Genomic DNA, 22,389 nt, shown 5'->3' on the forward strand with positions numbered 1-22,389 from the left:
GGATCTAACATTCGAACTACAGCACAAATTATACAAAATACCTTACATTAAGTGCAATATGCCAGGAAGTAATAAGTACATTAAAGAAAGATATTCAGTGCAAAAGATACTCTCGGAAGAGCTGGATTTTCAATGATTTCTTGAATGCAGGGAGGGTTTTTGTTGCTCTGATAGTGATTGGAAGCTCATTGTACATATTACTCAATTAAAAAAGCACTGCAAAATATGCATTTAATGATAAATAAGACTATTTCTTATGACAGATTATGACTGTATTATGTAAAGCATCATCAAAGTTCACAAATATTTCACACAACTGTAGGTAAGTGGCATGTCAGAGTTACATCACATCTAAAAAGAATACATGTATTTTTGAGTGTTGATTATATATATATATATATATATATATATATACACACACACACACGTTAGACCAAATGGAAGCACTAAGTGTATCTGTAAACTATTTAGCAAAGGGCTCAGCCACAGAGCTTAGCCGCATCTCTGTATCCCACACTCTGCTATAGCTGACATTCTGCAGCACCGCCTGGCTGGCAGCAGTCCTTTAAACCAGACTTAGCCCACACTCTCTATGGAGCATGAGGAGCCAACATGGACGCCCCAAACACTAAGCCTGAAACAAAATGGCAGTGCAAAGATCAGCAGTGTTATCAGGCCTGAGGACAAACAGGCTGAAGATGGCGGAGAGAGTCATCATAAGAGTTAATGGCAGAAATAGCTGAGGAGAAGGTGAATCTGCTTACAGCAGCTTCACAGTGTAATAGTGTAGAAGAGAGGACATCCTTCAAGGGTGATAAATTATTCAATCAGCTTTCAAAACAATTGGTGATTGGGGGGGGGAGTCTGTGGGGAAAAAAAGTGGGCAGCTTTGTGAGTTCATCTGAACCAAGAATTTTCATTTTGTATGTTTTGTTGAGCGTAATTTGCATTTTATAAAGTTTTTTTTTTCTTTTTTTTTTTTTAATATCAGTGAACGCACATACATACAATTGAAAGAAAAAAAAAAAAAAAGGCAGGCCTATCACTAGGTGAACACTGGAGTACAGGAATAGTAATCCCTCCACCCCCCTCTGGTTAGGAGGCATCATTTCCTTGACATTCTGCATAGGTTTTCAGTGCGCACACAGGCACCAATTTTAAGCCCCTGCACAGGGAAGCGGTTGAACCCTTAGAATGCAGTGGATGTCATTTTAGCTCTCTATGCACTTCAGCAGAGCTGTGTCCACCTGTTTATGGCACACAGACTTTTAAATTAAAAATGCTCCATCTCATTTATCTACTACTCTTCAATACAAAATAAACAGTCAATCTAATGAAATAGAAAAAAAAATCTGTTAATATTCTTTTATAAAATAATGTAATATTATTATCAGTAGTAGTAGTATTTACAATAATACTACTACTATTAATAATAATAATAATAATATTTCTGCACCAACACTTAAAGTAATTTCAGCCTGACCTTGTGTTAAAGGGATACAAATATTTATTAGCAGAACTGTGGCACAACCAGCCAAAGGTAGACTCCCTAAAGAAGTAATAACTAAAGAAGTAATAACTGAACTGCCCTTGTAATACATTTTTGTCTCTTTAGGCCAGTGTTTTCTGAGAGCTCTCCAAGTTAGCAGAGATTTTATTAATCATTCAAATGCATAAAATTAACTGATTAAACAGCAAAACAATGTTGTTAAGTTGAATTAAAGGACGGTACACAGCAAATGACTAGCACAAGAAGGGAACCTCTAATTTAGTGAAATGATAGAAGTTGAAACTCTAGGGAACACGAACAAGGAAAATGTCACTGATACATGTAGCTACAGTGCTCTGTCCAGAATGCTCATGGATACATCTTGCCAAAACACTAAGTGTTTTTCCAAAGCAACACCCATGTCTTCATGACGGTGCTTATATCATGACACTCCATGTGTAATAAGCATGCATTTGCTCCCTGCAATAAAAAGGTGTCATCTGGACTCAGGTCCAAAAAAAGGAAAAGAGGCATACGAAAGAACCACCGCCGACAATAACAACAACAATACGTTTTAAAGTTGATTAAAAATCACACAAAAAAGTTGTACGGGATACATCAGAGGAAACTCTCGACAAAACAACCACAAGTCCTCCATGATGTCAAAGACCAGACCCTTGTTTTCTAACATGTATGACAGCCAATTCACGCTTTAACGTTGATCTCCTTGTTTGCAAGTAACGTTGTGGCTCGTATCTGGAAGCAGTTAAAACTTAGACGTTACGTTAGAAGGACGAAATTGATTCGAATGTAAACCACAGACTAACTAAAAAAAAGACTGACCGATAAAGCGGTGTCGGAGTCAAAGCTGGTCGGTGGATGTTTTCCGTTTGGTCACGTTAATCCACACAAACAGGCAGATAGAGACAGACAGCTCTCTAGCAGCTGCACTGTACTACAGTATAAACCCAACGAGCTAACAGAGCTAGCACACAGAGAAGGCACCATGAACCTGAAGTTGGCTTCTTATTTGATTTTCCCGATCCACCTTAAATGGTGCAGTAGTCACTATCCTGGCGCCCAGGACGCCTGACCGAATCTGATGCACGATTTAAGGTGGAACGAGTAATTCGAATAAGAAGCAGGCAAATAAGGAGCCAATTCAGCCTCATCAAGCCACCAACCCACGGCCTCGATGTAGCTCGGCTCGGGACAGGATTTCTAACCGCCAACAGCACGAACCGTCAAATAGTTCAGCAAATATGAAAGCCGTATAATGTAAGAATGAAATAAAAGCACAATACCTTCCTTGGCTTTTAAGAGAGGCGCGTTGAGCTGCTGAGAAAGCGAAAGCGACCCCGGCGTTGGGGACGTGGAGAGCTGGGACCAAGATGGCGTCCCCTCCAAACTTCCACCACTTCCACTGTTACTTTGGACACTCATCAAAGCTACTTTTGGGAACGACAAAGCAAACAAAAACCAGACGTACACCACGGTGAATTCCTCTTACTTTTCGTAGCTGTCGTAATTATACACAGTAATCGTGTATGTTACTACAGTTTTATATAAATATTTTTTTGGTAAAACAACATTTTGGACACAAACCTTCATCGCCCCCTGCACTGCGTCTGAAACCCCGGAGAGAGAGAGACTGACCTGAGAGTCTCTGTGCTGAGACGATATGGCGAAGATCACCACACAACGACACAGAGACTGAGGATGATGATGACGATGATGAAGGTGATGATAATGATGATGAAAAGGCCAAAGGAGGATCTCTCCGAAAACCCGTGACGTAATATTGTAAACATCTCTTACATCACGTACTGTAAATGATATCTAAGATATGCTACTGGCTAGGTTTGCCTGTAGTCTGTTCATGCCAGAAAATAATAATTCACCACATTGTACAAGTCTCATTCAACTTACAACACAATACATTATTTAAAAAATTAATACTAATAATGCACGTTTTTATTTAAAATGTATTTAAAAAATAAATAAAAACCTACTTAAAAACTACTAATAAAACGTCAATTTTTCATTTATCATTAATCATTTGATATTCCATGAGCATTAAAATTAAAACAGTACCTGCTGGCTGTATTACTAAATTACTATATGTACACTTTGGTTTACAAAAATTTTTCATTGTCAAAATATATCTAGAAATGTAGACGCCTCTATACCACATGTGAACTAATACAAGTAAAACATTCGTTTTAGCCAGGACGTTGGATTATCAGCAGACAAGATTCATGTGAGGTATCAGAAAAGATTACTCAGATGTTAATTCAAGTTAATGGCCGGTCAATATACACCAATCAACCATAACATTATGACCACTTCCTTGTTTTTACACTTACTGTCCAATCTCTCAGCTACGCTGTCCCCAGGAGCACATTGTAGTTTTACAATTACAGATTGTAGTCCATCTGTTGCTCTGTAGACAGTGTGCCCCCTTTCACCCAGTTCTTCAAACGTCTGGACCCCCAGAACGCAGATATGATTTGATCTAATATGATCCACAGTAGCACTGATGTTGTGGTGATGTGTTAGTGTGTGTAGCTCTGGTACGAGCGAATTAGACACATCAGTGCTGCTGGAGTTCTTAAAGCCCTCACTGTCACTGCTGGACTGAGAATAGTCCAACAACCAAAGATTCCAAGCCAGCAGTTTCCTGTGCCCACTGATGAAGGACTAGAGGACAACCACCACAAACTGTGCAGCAACAGATGAGCTACTCTCCGACTTTACAACTACAAGGTGGATCAATGAAGTAGGTGTGTATATCAGAGTGGACAAGTGGACTCAGTGTTTAAAAACTCCAGCAGCACTGTTGTCTGATCCACTCGTACCACCACAAAACAAAATAACGCACCACCGCTACATCAGTGTCACTGTAGTGCTGAGAATGATCCACCACCCAAATCTTACCTGCTCTGTAGTGCTGAAAAACAGGGTGAAAAGGGGATAATAATATATACAGAACAACAAATGAACTATAGTCTGTAATTATAAATATACAGAATGTTCCTGTATAGTCAGTGGAACTGAACAAGAAACCAGGAGGTGGTCATATTATTATGGTTGATCTGTGCATATGCTGTTATGTTTAAACAGTAACATTTGAAAATTTTTTTTTTTTTTTTTTTTAATGATTGTACCATCTTTATTACAGCTTTAACTGATCTGACCTTCATAGATGCTAGTAACCTCATGGGACTGGTTTGTAATTGATTAATCTCTTACTCATCTTCAACAAAATGCTCCACAATCACTTTTCATTGATTCACATGTGACACTGTGTATCATTGTTTTAAAAATATTTATTAATTTCATTCTCCTAAGTAAGAGCACAGTTTTTAGTTTTAGTAAGTATTCTTTAAAACAATAATCATATTTTGGAAAACAAGTATATAAAAAGACCCCAGGTTCATACTTTGTCTTCATTTCCTAGAGTTGCTGAAATGTCTTATTATCATTAACATCAAGTCCTACATCACCCACTACATGACATGACAACATCTGTTCTTCTCGAGTGCGGAGGCCATATTTCCATTCAAGTGGTCAGTATGTTCCTTAATTTGCAAATTTCGGTGGTCGATGCTCTAAAGCATTGGTAATGTCAGCATTGTTTTAAGGTTTCCGATATTTGCTCTGCATCCACACTCTGCGCATCACCACTTTCTTTCCTCGGTTCACCTGTAGCCTCCTGTCCTCCAGGTTCTGAATTTCCTCCAGACCAGCGTTGGTGAATAACAGGTTGATCTCATCTACAGAAACAACAAAGATCCTATCTATATTCTGTATCATATTACCATGATGAGTAATTACACATATTACTTCTACATTAATAAACTCAATTTAAACTCAATAAATAATTTCCTGATTATGATTTATGGTTAAATAATTTGGAATATATTTTTATATTTACCTTTAGTAAAAAAATATACACAGGTTCCATCTTGTCGCTTGTAAAAGTTTTCAGACAGACATTGACCTGTAAAGGCAGAATATTGAATCAAATGAATCAAAGCTCTAAACTGCTCTATGATTTTAAACTACAGTCTTGCAGTGTTGAAAGAAAATTATCCAATGCATGATGCAACCAGAAGTGGCACCATGTTGATTTGATTATGAAATGTGACTGGAGGGACCACTTAGTTAAGAAACACAAGATGTATTTTATTTTTATAAGAAGTCTGAAAACAAATTATGGTTAAAAAAGTGAAAGCATACTGAGTATTATTATAATTCAGTTATTAGATTCCACAGCTGATTCAGTTGAACCACCTTCACACTGATGCAGCAAAGAATTATTGCACCTCTATGAATTCAGAAGATCCAGAATACACATTAAGGATTTATGGATTTTTAACTCATGCAGACGTCCTGACTTCTCTTAGACTGGAAAGATAAGGCAGGGTTGTTTCACAGTAAAGTATACAAAGTCTACAATTGTAACTTCACAGATAACAGAGGGTTAAAATATGCATGTGGACATTACAGATAAGATTGTCTAAGTGTGCGTGTGTTTGTTGGGTGTGGAATCAATAATTTGTTTCTCCTAATTGTTATCCTCAAAAATATCAAAAGAGCTATTGTCATTCATTCATTCATTCATTATCTGTAACCCTTATTAAATTCAGGGTCACGGTGGGTCCAGAGCCTACCTGGAATCATTGGACGCAAGGCGGGAATACACCCTGGAGGGGGCGCCAGTCCTTCACAGGGCAGCTATTTTCATGTGATACTTTAAGCATTACCACAGCAATCAAAGCTCTAAATTATACTGTTGCATGCATGTAAACATCTCTCATGCTACATTTTTATGAAAAACTGTACCATGTCAAACCTTGACCTAAATAATGTTAAAAAAAATATATATATATATATATATTGAAAAATGTAAGTGATCTCTACACCTACAAGCATGTTGCATTTAATGTTAAATAAGAAATGAAAAAAGAGAAATTAAATACCCTTTTTAAATCGTAGCTGTGACAAATCAAATCTGCCATAGTCTCTGAACAGGATTATTCCCCCATGTTTCAGATAGCCAGCCAGGCGATTCAGCACTCCTTGCATCCTATTGTGGAGGGAAAGAGCTATAAGCATGCAATCCAATGATATTTACAATCACCAGTATTATATCTGCTGCTGGACAAAGACCTTTCATCTCAAAGATTGCAACTATACAGGTAAATAAAATAAAAATTATAAATAAGACTGGTCTAAGACCTTTCCTTTTGGGACTATAATTAAATACTGTAAGTAAGTTGTTTTTATTGTATGTCTATAAAAATAAATAAATAAATAAATAAGAACTTGACAATAGCAGCAAAAAATTAAAATAGAGATACAAGATTTAAAATATATATTCTCACTTTCACTCATACACAGAGGACAATTAATCAATAAAAATATGGGGCTTTTTCTCTGAAATCAATAAGTTGTTCCCTGAAACCACAGCATTACTTCAGTTAATCATATTTCAATTATGATTACCTTTTTCACATCTTAAATTAAATAGAAAGAGTGATACTGACAAACTTAGATTGATAATGGGCTGACATTAGATACTGATGTTTAAAGGTGGGTTTAATTATACAGTGCTGAAAATTGTGCTTCTATTTAGTCACACACTGCAGCATATATATATATCATTATTTTTTATGTATTTTTGTAACTAATTAATTTCAGGAAAGTCTTATTTTGATTCCAAGGAATATAGATTTAAAAAGGTATGTATACATTTTAAATAATATATGGGATTTGTTCCTGAATGACTAATAGTGATTTTATTTTTTAGTCATATTACATTATGGCAGTCAAAAAAACACAAAACACAGCAGCAGAAAACAAAAACATATTCTAGAACAGTCTGAGAGCTGGTAAACAGCCAGACTGCAGTCAGGATCCTAATCAGTGTCAATCCACAACAGCTCACACTATACAGAGAAGCAAGCAACACTGAGTTACATAGAGAAGACTGCTTCCACTTAATTCTTCTGCAAATGAATCACAAATTCTTAGGAGCTGTGGCAAAAAATGTAAACTGAATGTGTCAAACATTCATACAGGGCAGAATTTTCCAGAAAATCTCTCAAGTGTCAGGTGTGTAACGTCTATACATAGCATGGGATTGCCATTGGAGTATTATATTTAATATGGATAACTAGAACCACCATTTGGGATGACAAACTTTCAAGATACAAGTTTACAATCTTTAGCCCATATAAATTGTTACACATGATTTATTCCAAATTCACTTATTGTGAATTATATGTTTATTTTGTTGCATCAAAATGTCTTGCATAACAACACATGGCAAGGTGCACTACCAAAAATTGCTAGAGGCTGGATACAGATACTGAATGCAGACCAACTGTAAAGGAATTCCTCCCAGAAGTGTCCATAGATGTGAGTGTGAGAGTGAGTGGGTGGGTGGGTGTGTGCTGCCTGCTGATGGACCATCCAGGAAAAGAATAAAGCAGTTACAGAAATTTAATAAATGAAAGGATGTAAGACATGGTAAAATTTTAGAAAATCTGAAATAAATAAGTTTATCTTTGGGGACTACTTTGCATAAGGTAGTCCCTCCTTGTACTTATACACAATTAAAGTGAACAACTGCAAACCTACTGCCAATGTCTCTGGCATTAAGCTACATATTCATAGAAACTTTGTGCAATTTTGCATGGTATCTTCAAGGCATAAAACAAATTCTGCTGTGAACAGCTCAGACTTAGTAAACTTCTTAATTTATGAGATTCAGTACTGTAACATAACATATACCAATGGACATATAAGACATTAGACCACATAGGTTCTAATAATTGCCAGATAAATCTGTTTTTGTTTCACATCAGGTGATTAATAGGCTTATGCATATATGGCTGGTGTGCTCTATCCTCAACACCCATGTACGTTACCTTTCAGGATGGATTGAGGACATCACAAAAACTACTAGAATAACATCCAGACTCTCCTGAGGAAATGGAAACAGGGACGCATCATCACAAATGTCCTGCACAAATGCATAACATACTGCTGGGTCATAGTCCGGATGCTCCTGTAAGTTGGGGAAAAAAATAATTAATTTCCTTAAATGACACATATTAATCCATTACATCAAAGCTTTCAGGCTCAAATGAGTTTTTCCATTCATTTTCTGGAACCACTTTATCCTGTTGAGGTTTGCTGGGCACAAAGCAGGATCACACACCAGACAGGGCACCAATCCTTCACAGGGCAGTCACACTTCTAAATAGTCAACCCACAAACCAACATATTGCTATGGGAGGAAACATGGAGAACACACCAAACTTCTCTCAGACAGTGACTTAAGGTGGGCTTTGAACCCACACCCCTTAGGACCTTGGACCTGTGTGTCAACTCTACTTGCTGGACCACAAGCAGCCGAAGTTCTTTTTAAAGGAGACATATTGTACCACTATTTCACAAGTGAACACAGTTCTGGGGTTTAAATGAAATGTCTGTGATGAGTCTTGTGGTGTTTTGACAAAAGCATATTAACCACAGCACCATACCTTCCCTGTCTAAACAGCCCTTTTCAGAACAACCAGTTCCAGCACCTGTTACTTTAAATGAGAACAAGCCACATTTTAATGCAGCACAAGGGACATAGGAGTGAGGAGTGAAACTGTTTTTTTAGCGATTTTCATTTTGTGCTCCATTCTTGATTTCGCCAGATTAATTCACTTATTTCATTCATTCATTCTCTGTAACCGCTTATTCAGTTCAGGGTCGCGGTGGGTCCAGAGCCTACCTGGAATCATTGGGCGCAAGGTGGGAATACACCCTCTAGAGGGCGCCAGTCCTTCACAGGGCAACACACACATTCACTCACACACTCACACCTACGGAGTCGCCAATCCACCTACCAATGTGTGTTTTTGGACTGTGGGAGGAAACCGGAGCACCCGGAGGAAACCCACGCGGACACGGGGAGAACACACCAACTCCTCACAGACAGTCACCCGGAGCGGGAATCAAACCCACAACCTCCAGGTCCCTGGAGCTGTGTGACTGCGACACTACCTGCTGTGCCACCGTGTCACCCACTATAATTATTTCTCCATGCTCATTGTGTTGCTCTGTTTAACCTCCTCTATAAATGTAATCCAGCATTGAGACTGAAGAGATGAATGCTGCTATCCTATGTACAATGCAGCACAAATTCAGAACAACTCATTTATCCCATGATTTCAAAACAGACAGCCTACCAAACTGACTGGGTAGATTTATTTGTGTGTGTGTGTGTTAATATTTAATTTTTTTAATTAATTTATTTTTTCATAATATGTCCCATTTAAATAAATTAGCCAATTAAAATACAAGGTTAAAATGTACATCAGTCTTAAACTTACACTAACAAAACGTTATTATAAAAGATAAAAATACTGAGAAATGGTCAAGAAGAAATAAATTATGACCATAAAAACACACAAATGTTCAAAGTGAACCTGGGAGAAAAATATACAATAAATGAAACATGTAGAAACCTTTTCATTAAATTAGTGCTAAGATTGAAATTAAAATTTCAACCTCGGGATGCTTTATCTCCAGGATGATTAGATGGCCTACTCCTATGGTGTATAATTTATGATGTACTGTTGAATATTCCACTGTTACAGCAGGGGAAAATACAATTCTTGAATATCAGATGTGATTATTAAAATTGTGTAAATCACTTCAATCTGTTTTGAATGTAAGCTGCATGATTTAAAAGCACATACAAGAATAACTAAGATGAACTGTCTGCCATAATGCAGAATCAATTTAATACTTTATTGTGTTTAACCTGAAAAACAGCAGCATTTTATTTAATTTAGGCATAAAAAATGTAAACTTAAAAAAAAAATAATTCTCCAAGGCTAGTATCCCATTTAACTTGCTAAGAACTACAATTCCCTGCCCCTGTGCAATCTGACATTCAGTTAGCTACCAGCCTGCTGTTGCCATTTGATAAAAGCCACTGCATTCTGACAGCATCAAATATCCACTAGGCCAACAGGCACAGCACTCAGACACAGCAGCCATTTTGACTGACTGATCTCCTGTCAGCAAAATGGATGAGGATAAGAAAAAAGGAAGGCAGGGAGGAGCCACTGTTGACCCTCCGAGAAAATGATAGTTTCCTCGTGGGTTTCATACATGGGGAATGTTGATAAGGTGCACTAGCTACATCTGATTTTGCATTAAGCAGAAGGTTCAGAAGTTATTCACCTTGACAAGCTGAATTGCTCGAGGTGAGAAGTCGAAGCAATACAGGAATGCATTACTCTCCCTGGTAGAAAGGGAAAAAAAGAAAAATCACACAAATATATTTAAGATACAGTCTAATGGATTGCATATTAAACATTCCAAACTTGAGGGCAAATGGCACGGTCAAGTAATCTGCTTAATTTTTTTCTCCATGGTTTACATTTTGAAGGATACAAAGCCACTATGAAAAATCTGCTACAAATATGTTTCTTATACTAATTTAATGTTGGAATCTGATTTAAGACTAACTTAAAATATGTACCTTTAATTTAATTAATTTGATAAACAATGTTTTAAATGTTGAACTTTTACTAAATACATTCAGTAGATTGCTGGAGAAAAGTAGAAAAATAAAAAAATAGTGTTCCTAACTTCAAAATGGTTCCTTAATTGGAGATTTCAGGATCCACTCAATATCAATATTCTCTTAATTTGTATACATATATGCTTAATTCTTGCTGCGTAATATTTCTGTACTGAACCCAAAGAGACCCATCTTGCTTTCACTACACTGACATGTATAAAAACCATTAAAATTACAACATGACAGTTGACATTGTGAAGGGATTTGCAGCTTCTTCACCTGATTGTGTTGATAATAGGGAATACACTGTTGCCTGCACCACAGCCCACCTACAAAAATAATAAATTTAAGTTCATTTTAAATTAAAACAAAACAAAAACAGTCAATTTACAAAATCTTGCATCAAGCCTTAAACTTAACTAGAAAATGATATCTGGAATTCTAGTGACCTCAAGTATCCGGAAAGAAGCATGTTGTCCCGGGAAAGAAACAGTATTGTGCTGCTGCTCCACTCCAAACACAGGACTGTGACTGACTGAGTGATGCCCTCCCTGGCTCCCCAGGTCAGTCAGCCAACTCTCCTGCCACCCTGAGGAACATTTTGCTTCATAGTCTGGGGGCATGAGCTCTGGGAACTCAGAGAAAAGCCACTGTCGATTTTTGAAGAACTTGTTTTTGTGCATCTCATAAAATCCATTCCAATACACATTAGCATCTCTGTCATATGTGACTGGAAGATACACAAAGAGCAAATTGGTTTAGCCACAGTGTGCATAGAACAAACATCAACACATTGTATGTTCAGATTAGGATGGTCCCAATTTGTTAATCACTAGGTGGTCAATATAAAATTGTATTAAATTTCTTTGTAAAGCTATGTATGAATTTGTATTGTTCATTTTTTATCATGGTATCTTTAAAAGAACTCAAACCAAAAATCTATTTGAAAATTCCTGAGTAGATTACACAAGTTTCTAATTTAACTGACATGTGAGGCATTCCATTTCGTATACATTCCTATAGTCATTCTAAACTTAATCAAGATATTATGGGTTTTGGGTGATCCTACCTTGCTCTTCTGCTGTAATCTGTTCTATGGAATTTTCCTCCACCATTTGCCGGGCTTTTTTTAAATCTTCTGGTGACCACTGAACATGATCCCTTCAATAGAGTAATGTGAATATTTAATTTGCCCTTGTCAGGAAATCAAAATGATTTTGAGTGAAATCTTGTTGTGGTTTAGGTTAGTGGCAAAGGTCTTACATTTTCACATTTAATTCTCACATTGTGGGATAGAACATATGGTTCTATGTGCCTTGTTATGATACTTCACACAGAATAATAACTTTTTTTGGACAGACATACCACATGTTGTGTTGGAAGATGTCATCAGGGTTAGTGAGGATTCTGGCTCCGAGTGGAGCAGGAGGCTTTCCACTGTAGAGTCTGTATGGAATGTGTTTAACCCCATGGACTACAGCAGTCACAGTCAGTTTCAACAGTTCTCGCATTTCACCTCTTTCATTTGATCAGGAAAGCTGCAGAATATAAAAAGCCATAGTAAATATTCATTCACCTTTCAAAGTATTTACAGGGAAAATCAATCATTTTCCCTAATGATTCTGCTGTCTGTTTTGAAACAACCATTATTTTGACATGTAGTGGCTTGTGTATGCCAAAGATTCTGTACTAAACTGATTTTGAACATCTCCTGGGTGGTATATTCAATACATAAACTGATTTGTTCAGAGACTAATAATAATCACTTTGATAAAAGGGTTACGCCTTGCTCGTTGTTTTGGTGCTGAAAATGTTTTTCAGCACCACTTGTTTACAGTGTTATAATTTTTAAATATGAAATACCACAATGCTATTCGATGTTTCAATATTGTTTAGTTATAACTGGGAAAAAATGTGGTGGTGTGCCTGTCATCAACATTTATGGAAACTCCAAAAATGTTCCTATAAAAAAGAAACAAATAATATCTACGGTAGTAGTTTGCTTGTTCCTGTAATTAAAAGTGATGTTTATTAATAGCAGATAAAAACACAATGAAAGGGTAATTTGTAGTCCAGAGTTAAACCTTTTTTTTTTTCACCGTGTAAGTCTCAGTGTTTAAAGTGAAGACTGAGGCGGCAGTCATAGAGTTAAGCCGGCGGTGTGCGGTGCATTGTGGGATATCCCCTGTGTGTAGTGAGGTTTGAACACTGGAGTGGAGGAGGGAAACCAGGGAATGAGACTTTCACGAGAACTGCAGTCTAATTTTATCTTATCCACATTTCCAGTTTACAGATTTTTCCGTGGATTTTCCGCTTCTCTTTGAAGGAAAACTGGAGCGAAACAATGTTTCAGTGCTTAGAGAGGGTGTCTAAACAAAAACTTACTTAAACGGGCTTTATCTTGTTTAGCTGTGTTACCGGTACAAATACGAAGTATTATTAATAGTCTTTAGGCATAACAACTAGTACGAAACTGTCACGTTAACTCATCAAGCAGATTAAGTGAGTTGTGTGCAGATAGTAGAATATTAGTCGCAAGCCCTCTATAAACTGCCTTTACTTGCACCAGTATCTAAACCAAAACCGTTGGAGGAAAAATACATCTAATTTTAACTTAGTAATAAAATAAAAAAATCAAATTCAGTGTCTCGGGGTTGGTTAACTGCCTAGAAAATTCATTTGTTTACATTTAGCTAGCTACATATTGCAAGCTATCGCTAGTTGTCAACACTGCGGTGTTAAACCGAGAGTTGGGAGCATTGCAGTAGGTTTATGTTGTATATTCGTGTCATATTCCACTGTCATCTCCCAGACGAAGAATGGTCATCACGGTTTTAGCAAAGATGAAGTTAAAAAGGGAGGACAGTTGAAAATACCTAAGTTGGGTTTACAAACCTGAATGGTCTCCGCTAGCCAGCCTGAGTTGCCTCCATGATGTCAACCTCGATCTCCATGTGTTTGGATAAAAGGTCTCCCACGCGCCCCCCAGCGACAAAACGGAGAATAAAGAACTCCTGCACTATTTTATCCTCCAGGACAAGGGGCATAACCTCCAATGACTTTGGTACTCTACTGGGAGGAAATCTCAGGATCCTCAAGAATATTATGCTCCAGGTATTTGTTTGGCACAATCTTTAAGCTTCTCTAAATATTTATTTTTATTCTTACTAAATATGTAAAATATAATTACGGATTACTGTTAAAGTACATACAGTGTTCAAATAAAGTATAGATGATGATATGTAAACATATGTCATCTTTTTTACTGTTTTATTTTTCCGTTAAGCTTTACCACATCAAGTAAAACTTTTTGTTTGAAATAACAGCGCGTTATATTATGGACACCTGTCAATTTGTGGGACTGATGGTGAGCTGTGAGCAGGGCCTTTTATAATTACAATGCAAAATCATATGTGAATGTTCCCTTACCTCAGTTTCCTCCTTTACTGTTCAAAACATTTTGCTAACAGGATCAATACTACATGCCATTCATGGCAAAATAATGACACTTCTTTTTTTTTAATGGGCCATGGCTGCTTTCTGTTTTGTGTTTGAATCCCTACGGCTGCTGTAGGATGGTACAGAATTCACCAAGGTGTGGACAAAATCTTCCAAGTCCCTCATCTCTTATGAAAGTGGAAGGATATACTTTGAGAATTATAGGAACTGCTACAGCAGGTAACTAGCCCAGTCCTATAGTTTCTGATTAAAATGTGCATAAATCCTCATGTTCTCCTTGATGAGGGGCGGCACGGTGGCGCAGCAGGTAGTGTCGCACTCACACAGCTCCAGGGACCTGGAGGTTGTGGGTTCGATTCCCGCTCCGGGTGACTGTCTGTGAGGAGTTGGTGTGTTCTCCCCTTGTCCGCGTGGGTTTCCTCCCACAGTCCAAAAACACACGTTAGTAGGTGGATTGGCAAAAGTGTGTGTGTGTGTGTGTGTGTTGCCCTGTGAAGGACTGGCACCCCCTCCAGGGTGTATTCCTGCCTTGTGCCCAATGATTGCCCAATGATTTTGTGATTTCACACTTGTTTTGTTTGGTGCAAATATAAGTCAGAAGACCAGTATGAGAACAACTGCCTAAAATCCATAATGAATTTCAGCCTAACACCACAGCCACGGCTCTTTTATGAGCTACCAAGACGGCCCAAAGCTGAGAAGATTGAGGATTCCTTATTATGCCAGTGTCCTCTTGTAAGTGCCAACAAAATATTATATTTAGGACACTGACTCAAGATACAAGGAATAAAATACTACAGTACCACCATGCTTTGTAGTGTCATTATGATATTTATTATTACAGGATAAGGTACTTCTGCAAGCCTCAGAACAGAAACCCCATCTGCTGGCCTTAACGGCCAATAATTGGTTGTATTGCTTCTCAGCAGACACAGGAGAAGTGCTGCAACAAGTCTACCTCTCATCTCATTTCAGATTCAGGTAATGTTATACCTCCTATATGAAAAACTAAAAATAACTAAAAGATATTTGTAATGACTGTCCATGGTGTGTTGTTTCTTATTACAAATTTGGCATTGTATGTTTGACTCTGACTTTGACAAGGTTTAGGCCAGTACTGTCTTTTAGGTTTTTTGTTTTTCAGGCTTTGAAACCGGAAGTACTAACCTCTGTGTTACTTCTGGACAGATCTCTGGGCTGGGATATCTCACAGGAAACATTTTATGTTAAATCCATCTTGAACAAACAGACACCGATTGCACGACAGGTGAGAAACATCAGATTTTTAATTATGTGTTTATTTTATTATTGGTCATACTGTCTGTAGTTGATGTGTATATTTTTATAATTTCTTTTTAACGTTTTCCTCACAGGCTGGTGTTGATAATAACATCCTCATGCATTTAGCCATATTTAAGGTCTTTCCTCTTGATATTGTTGGAATGTTGGAGATCAGCAAAAAAGTAAGCTTTGGCATATTTTTTAACAAGTCACCAAAGGTATGTTTTGGTAATGATTGACTGTCGGGTTCTTTTTATTTTGTAGGTCTTTGGGAAGACTGTAGTTGATGTGCTGCTGTCTCAAGGTGTCCTGGCCGTGTCACACAGTTCAAAATGTGTGAAGCTTTACAGCATTGAACACATTGTGAAGCAGGTAATATTCTACATGTCAAAATATTACAGTCATGAAATTTAAATCTCTAGATTTAGATTTTACACAATTTTAAGTCATTCATTCATTGTCTGTAAGCGCTTATCCAGTTCAGGGTCGCGTTGTGTCTGGAACCTACCCAGAATAATTGGGCACAAGGCAGGAATACTCCCTGGAGGGGGCGCCATTCCTTCACAGGGCAACACAAACTCACACACAAGGGCACTTTTAAGCAGCCAATCCACCTACCAACGTGTGTTTTTTGGACTGTGGTCCAGGAAACCCGAGCACAGAGAGAACACACCAAACTCCTCACAGACAGTCACCTGGAGCAGGAATCGAACCCACAACCTCCAGGTCCCTGGAGCTGTGTGACTGCGACACTACCTGCTGCACCACCGTGCCACCCACTTTTAAGCCAGTTTATTGCAATTTAATATCTCAACCCCTCTTGCTCTAGTGCAGGATTAAGGAACTGGTTTTGGGACAGCAGTGTGATTTATCCAGTTCAAGAGGAATAGTGGGCCATGCACCATATGGCATTCCAGTCAATATTCAGATCAAAGGTGGGCAATCATCATCTCTTTCCAGAAAGTCCCTAATTCATATATTGTCCAGTAAGGTATTATGAAGCATTTTCTTTCAAACTATTTGTGAAGTATTTGTTTGGGTATTGTGTTACTTTTTATTGTGTAACACTTTTCATCTCCTATCACACCCCAGAACCACCTCCTGTACTGTTTGAGGTGTCATATTTTGATAATGGGATCCAAATTGGAGGCCATCCATGGCACTACATCTACACACCTAACCATAAGAGACATAGAGGGACTCACTACATCTGCTCAGTCAGAGATGGCACTCTGGTAATCACTTACATGTGAACAGTATGTAGTCTTGTAACATGTAAAGAATTATTTTTTTTTATTATTATTATGTCCAGAGTTATTAGACTGACCTAAAATGGACTCATTAGTGTTGCTTTTGACCACACTGATGTCCCAGATCGAGATCTACTACCTCTAGATTCAGACAAATAATTAATTTCTTATCTGCAGTAAAGAGAATGGTTTTAGATGCTAAACTGTTTTGTTTGTATATTAAAAAGCTACAGTAATGTACCAGTTCAGAGATCTTGCAGCCTACTGCTACTCATGTCAGACAGATACAGAAACAGAAGCTGGGCATGTGTTCTGTGACTAGTAACAGAGAGAGACATATCAGTCACAGATTTTGATTACATCACCTGAACGTTTCTTTAGTATCAAATGTATGACATTTGTAACATAAATGTAAGTTAATGCATTGTGTAAAAAAACAATGGAAGAATAATTCTCTCTTATGCTGCACTGCAATTTCCCTTAAAACAGGCAAAGAATGGCGTGCAGGACATGAAGTGTGACTCACTGGAGGCAGACTGGATCTTCTTCCACCCTGATGACTCCGGTAGGATCATCCATGCTGGGCCTAGCACCATAAGGTGAGAATCACAAATATTTCTACTAAATAAAGGAAAGATCTGTGAAGTAATTTAAGTTTTTTTTTTGTTTTATTTAAAGTGTTCTGAAGATCATAGAAGAAATGGGAATTGAGTCGCACTATGAGGTTGTGCCTGATTTCTCTATCATTGCTTCTCGGGACAGCAGTGTAAGTTTTTTAATTGGTTCATTTCTGTATGATAATACTTTACGAAAAAATTGTTTTACTGACGATCTACGCACAAATTTGCTCACATCATTGAGGCCCGTTGTCAATAAACACACATCACGAGCAGATTGAATTTGGGAGTAGATAGTCTGTAAAACGTTTTTTCCTAAATTTCCAGATTCATCAAAATGATTAAAGTTTCAAAATGTTTTTAGGAATGAACAAGATGTACACCTGCTTCTGAAAATGCATAAAGTGTGCACAGTATCCTGACACGGCTGAAATTTAACAGTTATTAGTAATGAAATGAAATAATTAAACTAATAATGAAATAATAAATAAATTATTTATCACCGCAACACAGGATAAGTGGTTACAGGCAATGACTGAATGAACGAATAAATTATTCATTTAAAAATAAAATCAGAAAACAGCACCTTCAAGTAGCTAAAGAACAATTTTTTGCAAATTATTTTGTTTATTCATTTGGTCAGACAGTTCCTTAATGTGGATAATTGGAATATAAAAGTGTTTAGGGTCTGTAATATCCACTTGAGTAAATGGCTGATCTTGTTCTGATGTTTTATTTAACAGAGTTCTACATGTTTATGGTTTATTAGCTGAGTGATGACTCTCTGGTTAGTGGACAACCGAGATCCATTCTTTTGTGTTTATGCAACATTTTAGAACCAGCTTTGAGAAGGGAGTCCAACAGATCCTGTGCTATTCTCGAACCCGTGCCGTTGCTCTCTGTGCTTAGCTCCTTGCACACTGGAATGTTTAAGACAGAAATGTTTAAGCCGTCCTTCATTCAAAAATCTTCCCTGGAATGTTAAGCTATAAGGCATTTATTTCTCTATGAGAGATTATAGAGGCAGACAAATGGTAGAAAGAGCTTGTGTCAAGAATGAATGTCTTTATCTTCCGTGCAGAATTGTGCAGAACAAACTACAGTGAACATGTAGTACTGGGCAAATTCACATAAAATTATTATTTAAAATATTTTGTCTTGTAAATAAGTATGATACTTGTATAAATTATATAAAACAGCAATAAATACAAAGACATAAACGCAGTAAAATTAATAGGATTGATGTGGTAGATGTGTGAGTAGTTATTTGCAGCACATTTGACTTAAAATAATACAGTATTTATTAAAGCTCTGGATTGTTTGGTAACCTCAGAATATCACTACGCATTGGAATAAACTTGTTTATTTTTATTCAAAAGTTAGTTTTTGGTTGGGTTTTTTTTTTTTTATAAAAAAAAAAATTGTTACTGCTCAGATAAATAACTTCCTAAAAGCTGCCAAAACTTTTGCACAATTTGCACTCAGAACAGTTACGTATTTTCTTTTGCTTTTCTGGAGATTTTTTTTTTTTTTTTTTTTCAGTCTGAGAAATTCAATAACATTCAGACGTTTTACAAAAAAAATCTGGTGTTTACCAAGCGTTCATGAATCTAGTGGAAAATTTTCAGGATCATGTCCAGTTTAAATAAATTACATGCAGTTTGCTCTTGGTTTAATGAATGAGGCCTAGTGAATGTAGATTAAAGATGTAGATAAAAGATCAGGTGATCATTTACTGTGTGTGCTTTAGATTTATATATATATATATATACGCACTGAACAATCACTTGATTAGGAAAACTTGCCTTGTATCTACACTCATTGCTCATTTTATGAGGTCCTGACCATTTAAGAGCAGGGTGAAATGGGGATAAGAATTTTATCAGAGAAACAGGTGCACTGCATCTGTAACTATTGAACTATTGCTAAGTTCTGTAGGCTTGATAACTTGAAATATTATTGAAGCTTTAACTCTAGAAAGGTGAATTTCTGTGTACAGGCTTTCTCCCCAGTGACTGTGACCTCCTCTGGCCGCACTGTGAAAAGGAGAATTCAGCAGCTGGATGATGATCCTGAACAAGAGGTAGAAGTTTTTCGTTACATTCTTATGATCTTTAATTCACGCATAAACACAAAACAGGGGCATTTATATGTGCGGTGGCTGGAAACAATATGCATTCATGTATATATGTGCATCTTGAACTTGTATGGAGATAAATCAGTGACATGTATTTCAAACTGAATTTTGTACATTTGAATTGTATTTATCCTAATATTTTACATTTGAATAATTTTTGTATGGCAATTTATAAACTTGAAATTTTGAGGAGAATTATTTAGATCACAAAAATTTGAGGCCAGAGGACAACCAGTAGGCTTCTCAGGAAAGGTAAACTTCCACAGAGAGATGGGCCACAGTGTTTAACTGAACACATCTGGCAGAACTGCCTTCTGACCAATTTATCTACTCAGTATCTCTGTTTAACTTTTTAATTTTACACCAAAAGAGTCAAAATCTCTGGAATATAAAGCCACAGCACCAGAGTGCATGTTTTTATTTTTTTATGATTTTATACGAGATGACTGGATCTCCATTACAGTTTTTTTTTATTTTTTTTTATTTTTTTAATATATATATAATCAGATGTTTATACAGATATGTAAGTATTTCTTCATAAATGACAGGTTCCAAACAATACCAAGTTCTTAACATCTGGTTAATTAATATATAAAGGTATTTGTGTTTCATAACATTAAAATGATCACTGTTGAAATGTAGTAGTAATAATAACAAACAGTAATTTCTGTAAAATGTCTTTTTTCTAACATACTGAATTTTGGGGGGAAACTGTTTAACTTGACGTAGTGATATAATGCATACGTCATGGGGTTTAGATGATCATGTCTGTTGGTCAAAAATTCTGTAAAGACACTGTGCTAAAATGACACTTATTCATTTACACATGAAAACCCATGATCTTGGCAGGAGCTGAAGAGATTGAATTTTAATGGTGACCTTTAATGGGCTTAGGCGCCTTTACATATAATTTACCAAAAATGATATATGCTTGATAAAGGAACAGGGCATTTATGTACAAATGTTTACATGTTTATAATGGTCTGATTGATTAAACAGTGATCCACAGTTTCATTAAAATATGCAGCCACTTGCTGTCTGGTAGGGGTGGGCAATATGACCCTAAAATAATATCACAATATTTCAGGGTGTTTTGGCAATTTGACAAATGACTGAAAAACACATTAATTTCATGAACACCATGTTGCAACAAAATGTGTTATATAGGTAGTAATTATATTAAATATATTTAATTTTTATTGATAATATTTAAAGGCTTTACTTACTGAAAATATTCAAATATTCAGAAGTGACCAAATCTGAAATATTTGTTTATTTAAAAAAAAAAAAAAGAATAAAACAAAACAGTAACATACCAAGATTCTGATATTGTATAAAAATAATGTAGCCTATAAAGTGCAGAGAATTACGTATAAACAGCAAACGAAGAGAAGAGGCTGCTGTGATTGGTTAATGCTGCAATGATTCTGTGGCAGTTTATTTTTTGATCTGACAATCAAAATTTTTAAGACATGAATTTATGGGTCTGAATTATTCAAATCTGAATATTTCTCTACCTCACCATGTCAAGTTTATAAAATGCCCTACAAAAATAATATAAAATATTCAGAAAACAATAATTCAAATATTAAAATGATAATTATATTTAAAATATTTAAAATTCAGATTAAAGTAAATATGTCATTGATATAGCTCCATACTCATGCTCAACAGATATTTTCAGCAAGTAAACAGATTGGACTGTATTGGATATTGGAATTAATGTAATGGCTGTCCAACTTTAATTATTAAGCAGCAAAAAATGTGAAACGTATTCTTTCAACACACCACAAAAACATTAAAACAGTAAGTTTACCACTGAGGTACATCACATTTGCTTTTAACAAATAATTTTGAGACTGAAGATATCACTTGATTGTGTTTTGGAAGCTGTGTCCCTTTTTGGGAATTTGTATCACTCATTAAGAGATTTGTTCATAACCTCTACAAATATTTGGATATATTAATTACAGTTATTCATTGCTCAATGTTTTGTAGACATTTAAGATGGTGAAGTATGAGGATGAGTTGGATCTGTTGGCTATAGTGGATGTGAAATCCACAGCGGAAGATGTAGGACAAGCCAGTATCCGACTCCATGATAACAAATGTGGAGACTTAATGAAAAGAATTGTCCTTGAGGAACCATGGGATGTGGTGAGTGGTGTTTTTAAATTTGTGGCTTACACACATGGGATTTTTCAAGATACATGTTTACATTTTTTTCTTTCTTTCTTTCAGACTTACAGTCACGAAGTTTACTTTGACAGAGATACAATCATCCACATTGAACAAGAGAGGAACAACAACTTTTGTTGCCATGTTTATAAGATGAACCAAAGGATAAATTGACAATAACACAAACACTAACCTTCATAGACATGAATTTTAGCTGGAAAATATTTTTGTATAAGAATTATGCAATTAATTGACCACAAGTGTTTGTTTTATTTGTGTTGAACTGTGTTACAAGGATTAAAATCACAATGTACCCAGATTATTAGTATTTATTCTTAAATGGGTCCCTGTTGATTTTGTGGGTGGGTGGCTACAGGGCA

The 22,389-nt window shown here is 36.4% G+C and overlaps 3 protein-coding genes across 8 annotated transcripts in view; 1 reads left to right on the forward strand and 2 right to left on the reverse strand.

Annotated features, from left to right (window-relative positions):
• Positions 1–3,231, reverse strand: part of tlk1a (tousled-like kinase 1a) — a 29,986-nt gene extending 26,755 nt beyond the window's left edge. For 2 of the 5 annotated variants that reach the window (XM_066686432.1, XM_066686429.1), the window contains exons 1-2: positions 3,095–3,207; positions 2,794–2,937 (exon numbers count right to left, since the gene is read on the reverse strand). In XM_066686432.1, the coding sequence (XP_066542529.1) occupies positions 2,794–2,932 (139 nt within the window). In that variant the 5' untranslated portion in view covers positions 2,933–2,937; positions 3,095–3,207. Of the gene's footprint in view, positions 1–2,332; positions 2,642–2,793; positions 2,941–3,094 lie in introns of those variants that run through there. The other 3 variants (XM_066686431.1, XM_066686430.1, XM_066686433.1) reach the window with 3 other exon arrangements.
• Positions 3,232–4,838: 1,607 nt separating this feature from the next.
• Positions 4,839–14,075, reverse strand: mettl8 (methyltransferase 8, methylcytidine). 2 transcript variants are annotated; one of them, XM_066641242.1, is made up of 10 exons: positions 13,983–14,075; positions 12,453–12,625; positions 12,157–12,248; positions 11,537–11,817; positions 11,367–11,416; positions 10,745–10,805; positions 8,428–8,567; positions 6,475–6,581; positions 5,427–5,492; positions 4,839–5,265 (listed from the first exon to the last, which is right to left on the reverse strand). In XM_066641242.1, the coding sequence occupies exons 2-10, from the start codon at positions 12,596–12,598 to the stop codon at positions 5,129–5,131; spliced, it is 1,080 nt and encodes a 359-aa protein (XP_066497339.1). In that variant the 5' UTR covers positions 12,599–12,625; positions 13,983–14,075; the 3' UTR covers positions 4,839–5,128. The 2 variants fall into 2 exon arrangements, with proteins under 2 accessions (XP_066497339.1, XP_066497340.1); XM_066641243.1 differs by lacking the exon at positions 13,983–14,075 and adding an exon at positions 13,172–13,193.
• On the forward strand, positions 13,261–22,311 carry dcaf17 (ddb1 and cul4 associated factor 17). Its single transcript, XM_066641241.1, has 14 exons — positions 13,261–14,201; positions 14,662–14,765; positions 15,191–15,281; positions 15,391–15,527; positions 15,735–15,813; positions 15,920–16,009; positions 16,092–16,199; positions 16,657–16,762; positions 16,920–17,062; positions 17,567–17,676; positions 17,756–17,843; positions 19,694–19,777; positions 21,830–21,988; positions 22,073–22,311. The coding sequence occupies exons 1-14, from the start codon at positions 14,019–14,021 to the stop codon at positions 22,181–22,183; spliced, it is 1,593 nt and encodes a 530-aa protein (XP_066497338.1). The 5' UTR covers positions 13,261–14,018; the 3' UTR covers positions 22,184–22,311.
• Positions 22,312–22,389: the final 78 nt, after the last annotated feature.

Source organism: Hoplias malabaricus, chromosome 12 (assembly GCF_029633855.1).
Source record: "Hoplias malabaricus isolate fHopMal1 chromosome 12, fHopMal1.hap1, whole genome shotgun sequence".
NCBI classification, from domain to species: Eukaryota; Metazoa; Chordata; class Actinopteri; order Characiformes; family Erythrinidae; genus Hoplias; species Hoplias malabaricus.